Source organism: Echinops telfairi, unplaced genomic scaffold (genome assembly GCF_000313985.2).
Source record: "Echinops telfairi isolate 266 unplaced genomic scaffold, ASM31398v2 ScPeMD7_5592;HRSCAF=6446, whole genome shotgun sequence".
NCBI lineage: Eukaryota > Metazoa > Chordata > Mammalia > Afrosoricida > Tenrecidae > Echinops > Echinops telfairi.
Window position 1 is genome coordinate 23,396,955 of NW_022109491.1, and position 9,316 is coordinate 23,406,270.

Below are 9,316 nucleotides of genomic sequence, written 5' to 3' on the forward strand. Positions count from 1 at the left end.
CATTTGTATTTCTTGAATGGCTCATGGATCAACATGTGTCTCTTCAGTTTGTCCTTGCGGTTGAAGGCAGACTCGCACACGGAGCATTTGTAGGGCTTCTCACCTGCAGAGGGAGACAAACACAGGGGAGGGAGGAGAGAGCGGGCCACGAGAGGGCATCTTCACTGTGTCCGTCAGAGACGGACCGCCTCCGCCAGAAAGGGCTGTCTGATGAAACAACCCAGAGCAGCCAGACTCCAAACCCAACTCAGAGTGACCCTCTAGGACAGGGCAGACCCGCCCCTGTGGGGTTCTGAGACTGTTTATGAGAGCAGAAAGCCTGGCTTTCTCTCCCTTGGTGCTGCTGGTGGTTTCGAACTGTGGACCTTTCGGATCTCAGCCCAAATTCATTACCACTGTGCCAACAGTTGGGAGGTGGGGGAATGTCCCAGACAGAAGGAACCACTGGTGCAAAGGCCCTGAGGTGGGAATACGCCTGGAGTGCGCTCACTGTGGCTAGAGCCAGGAGGCTGGGATTGGAGGGACCAAGAGGCAAGAGGGGAGGGCAGATGGTGGGGGGTTAAAAGGGAGATGATGCCAAGGGGTCAAGGAAGGAAAAGAATGTTTGGAAACTGATTGCGGTAGCAATTGTATAATTCTGCTTGATGTGATTGAACTTTGGAATGATATATGTATAACTCCCAATTTTAAAAAAGGGTGGGGCAGCCAGGTACCTGGGCCCAGACTGGGAGGGCTTAGCAGGCCAAAGTAGGAACTAGGAAAAAACGAAAAGCCCCCTGACGGTCTAAGCCAGTGGTTCTCAACCTGTGGGTCTCAACTCCTTTGGGGGTAGAATGACCTTTTCATAGGGGTCGCCCGTTCATAACAGCAGCAAAATGGCAGTAATGAAGTAGCAACGAAAATAGTTTTATGGTTGGGGGGTCACCACAACATGAGGAACTGTATAAAAGGGTCACAGCATTAGGAAGGTTGAGAACCACTGATCTGAGCAGAGGAAGGACAAGATCTGTGTATGTTTTTAACAAGCTCCCCTGGCTGGGTGAGGGAGAGGAGGAGGGGTGGGGGTGTGGAGGAAAGGGGCAGCCGGGGAGTGGTTGGGTCCAGGCTATGTTGGAAAGTTTGGATTTCATAGCCCTTGCCAACGGATGGTGGTGGGTGTGAGAGAAGAGAGACTTCAAGGGCGGGCCTGAGGCATGGTGTTTACTGGAATAATCGGTGGAAGACATAGCATTTACTGGAATAAAATCCACTGGGGGTGGGGTGTGGGGAGAGGAGGGAAATCGTGCCTTATGCAGCTGAACTCTTGTCAAAAGCATGAAGTAACACAGAATCACACCACCTAAGTCATGAATTCTCTGCCAGGTAGACATCATCCATCCATTGTCTGTCTAAGTGATTTGAACGCAGGGACCCGAGTGGAATTTGTACACTAGCGTTCAGAGCAGTAATATTCCCAAAGGTGGGAACAACCCAAATGCCCATCAACATGAACCAAAATGTGGTACATCCACTCAAGGGACCACTTGGCCATAAAAAACAACAGAGCACTGATACATGTGACCACGTGGAAGGCCTTGGAAGCATTGCCCTCAGTGAGACCAGCCAGACACAAACAGGACAGACTGGTGCCAGCCATTGTGCCACCCATTGTGCAAATGTTCCAGAGCAGACTGAAAGCGGATTAGTGGGCTGGGGAGAGGGTCCGGGGCGGGGAGTTATTGCTTCATGAATGGAGAAATTCTGTTGGGGGGTGAAAAGACTTGGAAACAGATGGTGACGGCTGCAGAGTCATGTGGGTATGATTAATGCCACTGAATTGCACCCCTGAAAAGGGGCGAACATGGCACATTTTATGTTGTGTACAATTTAACATAATTTTAAAAAAACATGAAGTCAATGAGGTCTATTGTTGAGTCCCATTTTATAGATGAAAAAACTGAGACTCCTCGAGATGACGTGATTTGCTCCAAGTTGACACCTCGTGGTTGTGGGGGAGCTGGGATCCTAGCCCAACAGGGTGATCCAGACTGGTGTACTGCTGCCGGACCTTGAGGAGGGCCCGTGCAGGGGCAGAAGGAGCCCTGGTGGCACCGTGCCAATGGTCATCAGTCTAACCTCTGCTCAGTGGGGGAGAGATGAGGTGTCTGCTACTGTCAAGATGAGCAGCCTTGAAAGCCTGTGGGGGCAGTTCTGCCAGGTCCTGGAGGGTCGCTCTGTGTGAGAAGCTCCCCAAAGGCAGCAGAAGGGAGCTAAGGAGCCGGCAGAGCTCCCACCCAGTCCAGGCTGGGGGTCCCTGGGGGACCCACAGAAAAACAAGGGAGGTGCCTACAAAACTGTTCTGGTCCCAAGTAGTCCTTAGGAAAAGGGTTGCTCCTGGGCAATCCTGACTTCCTGCCAACGTTTCCTCTTTCGGTTCCCTCTGGAGCGAAGAGAGTGCTTTTGGAAAACGCCAGTGCGGTGGTCAAGGAAATTCTGGTCCGCACAATGGAACACTGTGCCGCCCTTATAAAGGCTAAGGTTGACCTGGGTTTCCTGATCTGGAAAGATCTCCTGGACCGATTGCTTGGAGGAAAAGAGAACTGTAACCCAGCTTGACGCAGGTCCATCTCTGTGAGAAGAAAATGCCATCTCTGCCCCACCCCCAAACCAAAACCCTAGTCATGTGTGTTTGTGGCTACACAGAACATGCAGGGAGAAAGAGGCGGGAGAGCGCATGCCCAACTGTGGGGGAGCAGCTCGATTTGAAAGGAGAATTTAACATTTTACTTTACCTCCTTCGACCTGCCTTCTATTTTTGTAACAAGCTGATATTCCTTTTGAGTAATAATAATTTTTAATGCTATAACAAGAGCAATTTGGTACTATCTATCAAATTTGCCATGGCAGCCGTTTTAACCTAGTATAGTCCATTGCTTGGAACATATGCCACAGATAACGCCGAGAGCTTCCAGGAGACCCACACAGCAGTGTGTCCAAGCAAGCTAACAGCTGAGAAATAACATGAGCTCCCGTCCACAGGAGACTGCTTAAATGAATATGGTAAAGCCATCCAGAGGAAGACTGATAGCTATAAAGGAAAAAGAAGGTGCTATTGGGAAACGCCTTCAAAAGTATTATTTCTTGGTAAGTGAAGAAAACAAGGCATGGGATTCGGTGTGTGTTTTGTGCTTGCTGCTGTAAGAATAAGCAAACAAGTCGCCCAGACAAACCACAGCACAACCGCTGCCATAGTTTACACTGTCTCCTGGCAACTCCCCGTGTGTCAGGGGAGACCTGGCCCCATCAGGTTTTTAAGGCCCATTTTCTGAAAGCAGACCACCAGGCCTTTCTTCCTCCAAACGTGCAGTGAATAGCTAAGCACATTAATCATCTGCACCGGCAGGGACGCCACCGACAAAACAACACTGGGTGAAGAGCTGTTTGGAGCCCCTGGGTGGTACAAGCAGTTAATGGGGCTCAGCGGATAATGGGGAGGTTGAAGGCTTGAGTCCAATCAGATGTGCATCTGCAGAAAGCCCTGGCAACCCGCTTCCAAAATATTAGCCAGGGAGAGCTGTATGGGACACGTTCTCGTCTCACATACATGGGACTCGATGGTCATCATGGGCAGCTGCTGCCTTTGGGACTGGAGTCCTGGTGTTTTAGTGGTTACATTGGGCTGCAAACCTCAAGGTCCACTGTTCAAAACCACCAGCAACTCCAAGGGAGAAAGACGAGGCTCTGGACTCCTGTAAAGAGTCACAGTCTCAGAAATCCTCAGGGGCAGTTCCACCCTGTCCTGAGCTGGAATTGACTCGATGGCCGTGGGTGTGGTTTCTTTAGTTACCTTGGGGGAGGGAGATGGGAAGGTTTTGCACAAGGCCAGCGGCCAGGCACAGCCTGTCAGTTGTGATTGGAAAAGCTGGAATTGGAAAACAGAAGTTGAGCAGGAAAGGCTAGGCAGCATTATTTCGGGAAGCTTTCCTTTGAATATACTGTATTCTGTAGTATAGGTGGACACTGTGTTGCAGCGTGGTGTGTGTGTGTGTGTGTGTGTGTGTGTGTGTGTGTGAGTGAGATGGGTCTTAGTGAAAAGAAACTGGAGAAACGACTGACACTCAGGTGGCCTGAGGGAGAAGTCCGCTCTCGTCATACACGCTTTTGCACTGCTGAGGTTTTCTTAAGCTTTGGATCTTTTTCAGTACTGTTTTCAATGGAAAAAACGCTTTTATTAGTACAAAGAAATGTAAAGACTAAAAGAAAATGTGTCAGAGAACGAAGGAGAGGGCTTTTTTCTGAGTTTGGGCAGGAATTCTTAACGAGTACAGTGCCCCCCAGGGTCCCAGAATGGCCCTAGAAGAGGCTGCCTCTTGGGGGAGGAAGGTAGTAGCTGTTAGGTCAACCAGGCAGGATGCACTCTGCAGGATTAGGCTGTAACCTGAGTCATTTTCTTTTGAGATATAAAAGAAATTAAATATGTGACCAGATGGACCCACTACCTCCAAGAAATAAGCCGGAATGAGAGCTCATCCTTTGGACCTGGGGTCCCTTAGCTGAGAAACTCCTAGACCCAGGGAAACATTGATGACAAGGACCTTCCCCCAGAATCCACAGAGAAGGCCTTTCCCTGTGGCTGGGGCCCGGAATTTGGACTTCTGGTCTCCTAAACTGAGAGACTACATTTCTGTTGGCTAAAGTACAGCCACCACTTGTGGCATTTGTGTAATAGTGACACTGGATAACTAAGACAGAGGCAGAACCAAGAATTCCCCTACCCACTCCAGGAGCTCCCCTCTGTTCTTGTGTGGGGAGGAAACCCTGGCTCATGAATGAGAGCTGGCGGGGAGGGGGGCCAGGAAGGGGATGAGAAGGGGCTGGGGAGGAGGTCATGAGGGGGAAGGGGCGAGGGCCAGCAGGGATGTGGGGAGGAGACTGGATGGAGGTTGGGTGAGGCGGGGACACCCACCTGAGTGGATGTGCGCGTGTAGCTTGAGGTAGTGCTCCCGCCGGAAGAACTTCTTGCACACCTGGCACTTGAACCGCCCACCAGTGCCGTGGGTGGGCAGGTGCCGCCGCAGGTAACGTTCGCAAGGAAACACCTGGCAGGAGAGAGGCGTCAGCTGATTCAGGCCTGAGTGACCGAGGGGCAGCGGAGAGGAGCTACAGGCATGTCACCAGACCTCCATGTTCTTGACATCTCAAGTTCAAGGAGCCCCTGGGTTCTAGTCCCTACGGAACACAATCCTCTCTGCCCCCAGCAGCCAGAGTCCTCAGTGACAGCCATCAGGGTCAAGTTCTAGAACCTCATGGCCTTCTCTGCTCACCACAGGCTTTCTCTGAGCTGCTGTGCTTTTGACTCACGAGGCCTTTCTTTCTTAGCCTGAGAGCCTCCTAGTCACGGTCAAGACCAACTCAGGTGTCCCTGCTTCCGGGAGGTCTTCTCTGACTCCTAGATGCCATGCCAGGAAACGCAAATGCCCCTCGAAAGACCACCCAAACTTGACAGCCTTCTGGCCCGGTGTGGACCCCTGTTGACTACACCTGTTTGCTCACACAGAGAACTCCAAGAGGGCAGAGAGGGGTCTCTCGTTCTCTAGCCCAAGGCCTGAGTCAAGTGACCGATGAGTAAAGAAGCGAATGAATACATGAACAAATCGTTAAGAAACGAAGGGGAAGAGAATAAATAGAAGGGGGGGGGTCGGAAATCATTAAGAAATGAAGGGGAAGAGAATAAACAGAAGGGAGGGTCGGATTCTCTCCCTTCCCTAGGTCAAGGGAGGGCGTCCATTCGTAGTTTCTTATTCATTTAGGACAGGAAAGTGAACACAGACCCCACTGGCTCTCAGCCCACCATTTCCCAGCTGGGTGACCTTTCTGAGCCTCAGTTTCCCTTCTGTGCACTGGGGGAAAGAATACAACCCCCTAGGGTCGCTATCAGTTGCAGAAATCAACTCGATGGCAGTGATTTCTTTTTTTGACCTCCTAGAGGTATGGTGAGGAATATATTACACCGCATCACTACTTGTCGACTAATTTTGCTAGCTGGCACTTTACACTCACAACTATAGTAAGTAGCGTATTGCGCTTGTGAATGATATGCGTCTGGCAGTGATGAATGCCAAGGTGTGAGGCGAGACTACTACTGGCTGTGTTGGTTAGGGTGGAGAGTGAACTTGGCTGGGCCCTGCTTCTCAGTGGTTTGGCCATCCTGCATTTACTGAGCGGATGGGGTCCACGTCCACCTTCACACACCGGGCCCACCTGCTCTACATCAGGGGTGGGCACAGTCAATTCGCACAATTTGGGAGGCCTTCTGCTGGGACTGCATATTCCAAAGGCCCAAACTGAGGTCTCTCCTCAGAAACATTTGCAGTGAGGCCAAAGTGTGAAACCGAGTGGCCCTGGACAAATCTGTCACTGGCAGGTTGTAAGAAACGGAGTAAAACAAGGAAGTCAGTTCAACACACCAGGGGAGGCAAACAGCAAAATCCACTTGTCGGCAGGAAACTCCACAGGTGTGATGACTCAGTTTCTTCCAGACTTAACGGCGGAAATCTATAGATTACTAGAAACTTCTGTCCCTGCAACCAGTCATCATTTGCAGACCTGAGTTAAGCAACTTTTTTTTTTAAGATGATGTTTTGAGACCACTGGAAATTTGCAAACTCTCTGGGTATCTGATGATATTAAGGACCAGGCTTTAGTGAGGGCTCCCGATTGGTTGAAAAGAACAACTACTAGCACTGAAGGGTGGGGAGTTGGCAAGCTGGGAGGCAGCTGTTCAGCCGCTGGCAGTGCCCCTGGTTGGTCGGCCTGGCCTGCCCTGCCCCAGCAGTAGCCTTCTCTGTAGCCAGGTCTGGGAAGAAAGGCCAGCCAGGCATCGCTCCTCCTCTTCAAAGAGAAAGTCTGTGCTCCGTCCCTGCGTCCTGCCTGCCTGGACTGAGGCAGACAAGGAGGGGAGGACCCAGCATTCGCCACCTCCTCTCCCACTATGACCACCCTGGCCTTGGGGAGGAGGGTGGCAGTACCCACCTTTTGGCAGTGCGGGCAGGGAAAGTTGTGAGTGGCGGTCTGCAGGTGGTGGTCGAGGGCTTCGGGGGTGGAGTATTTGTTGACGCATTGGACACACCTGGGTGGGAAGAAGCAGGAGCGGTAAGAGAGGGGCAGGTGGGGGATTGGGCTTGCAGGAACGAGCCATCGCCCAGCACCGCATGACCGAGACAAACCAACCAACCCAACTCACTGCCATCAAGTTTATTCCAACTCACAGCGACCCATGGGGCATGGCAGAATTGCCCCTGTGGGTTTCCAAGACCGTAACTCTTTACAGGAGTAGAAAGCCTCATCTTTCTCCTGAGGGGTGGCTGGTGGTTTTAAACTGCTGACCTTGTTAGTGGCCCAATGAGTATCCGAGAGGGGGGGGGGCGAGGAACCCATCTTTAATGCATTCTCAAATCCATTCATTCTTCTTTCTTGCCATCGCAGGCTTCCTGGTTGGAGCCGGCCCTATCCCACACTCAGACATAAGCAGAAGCCTCCTCATTGGTCTCCCTGCTTCCACCCTGACTCCCATAGTCCGTTCTCCAGAAGGCAGCCAAAGGGAAACTTTAAAAATCAGACCAAGACAATCCTTTTGTGTAAAATTCCCACCTCAGCCTACAAGACCCTAGTGACCTGCCCTTTCCCGAACCTCTCAGACCTCCTGTTGCCACTCCCATGTCACTCATTTTTCTCCAGCCGCCCTGGTCTTCTGCGGCACAAGCGCACCACGTTCACTCTCACCCCAGGACCTTTGCACTTGCTGCTCGTGTTACCTGGAACATTCACCCCCTGGGTGGCTCCTTCTTACTCTTCTCCTATGGCAAGTCAATTGTCACCTCCTTCCTTCCCTGGACACCTCAAGTTGCCTCCCATGCCCCGGCCCAGGTCATTCCCCGTGGGTCCCCCAGTTTTACGTTCTTCTTGCTGTTGTTGTTAGGTGTCATCAAATTGGGTCTAACCAATGCCAACCCTCTGTACAACCGAAAAGCTTGGCGCTGGGCCACCTTCACAACCGGTCCCGTGTTTGAGCCCGCTGCTGCAGTCCCTGCGTCCATCCATCTCCTTGAGGCTCTTCCTCTCTTTCCCCCACTCACCCTCTACTTGACCAAGCACAATGTCCTCTTCCAGGGATCCATCCCTCCTGAGGACACGGATGAGGTTTGTGAGACCAAGTTTTGCCACCCTTGCTTCTAAGGAGCATTCTGGTTGTACTTCCTCCAACAGGAATTCGTTCAATTGTCTGGCAATCCGTGGGGTATTAAATGCTCTTCCCAGCACCATAATTGGACTATCTCAGTTCTTCTTTATTCGTTGTCTGCCTTTCACATGCATAGGAGGCAACCGAAAACACAGTGGCTTAGGTACCTTAGTTCTCCACGTGACCTCTTTGCTTTTGAACATTTTCTAGAGGTCCCGTGAAGCAGATTTCCCTAGGGCAATACCTTGTCTGATGTCGTCACCAATTTTCTTCTTAGCACTTAGGATCTGCAGCGGTTTCCCTTCATTGACTTGCTCACGTGGCTATTATCTATTTCCCCCACTAGCGAGGGAGCACTGGAGGCGGGGTCCTATCTGTCCTATACACACAGGTTCCGAGGGAGACTCTGTGATTGGAATGACTCACACAGACAAGAAACCAGGCCTGGTCCTCCTTCCCTCGTCCATAAAGCGGGGGTAAAAACTCCGAATGGGCCCACCCGACATGGATTTTGAAGATTGTCCCAAGAGTCAAAGATACATGTGTCAAACAGCCCAAGAACTGCATGTCTTTATCCAACATGCCCACAACCCACTCTGATGAAAGGAGAGGCCACTTCCCCGCCACGGGAACATGTGCCAATGAGGAATGCCAGAGGTAGGTGAGCAGTTCACGCCCCAAACAGAAAGGCAGGCCCTGCCTCTGTACCCCAGTGTCACAGCAGGTTAGGCAGGTCCAGAGGATCTTGGCTTTGCAAGCACAGCCCCGGAACCACACGCGACGTGCTTCCAGGTGGAGGGGGAGTGAAAGAGCATGTGCATGCTTCCAGCTCAGCATTATGTGTTTGTAGCATGCTGGTGAGGGTGGGAGCGGACAGGAGACTCACTTATGATGATAAATATGAATGTGGTGTGTATTCGCAGACATATCCCACAGTGGGGAGGAGATAAATATTTGTTTGGAAGGTAGTTTAGTAACAACCGTTAAGATGCTGTGCCATTCATCAGAACAAAAATCTTACCATAGTGAATGATGGGGGGAGTGTGGAGTGGAGATCCAAAGCCCATTAGTAGGCCACTGGAGATCCCCTTGCAGAGG

General features: G+C 51.4%; 1 protein-coding gene across 1 annotated transcript in view; it reads right to left on the bottom strand.

Moving 5' to 3' along the window:
- The window catches only part of ZNF341 (zinc finger protein 341), a 44,238-nt gene that overhangs the window by 6,294 nt on the left and 28,628 nt on the right, over positions 1–9,316 (bottom strand). Inside the window, 3 exon segments of the mRNA XM_013007933.2 lie at positions 1–103; positions 4,946–5,078; positions 7,012–7,108. Coding sequence (XP_012863387.1) covers positions 1–103; positions 4,946–5,078; positions 7,012–7,108 — 333 coding nt within the window.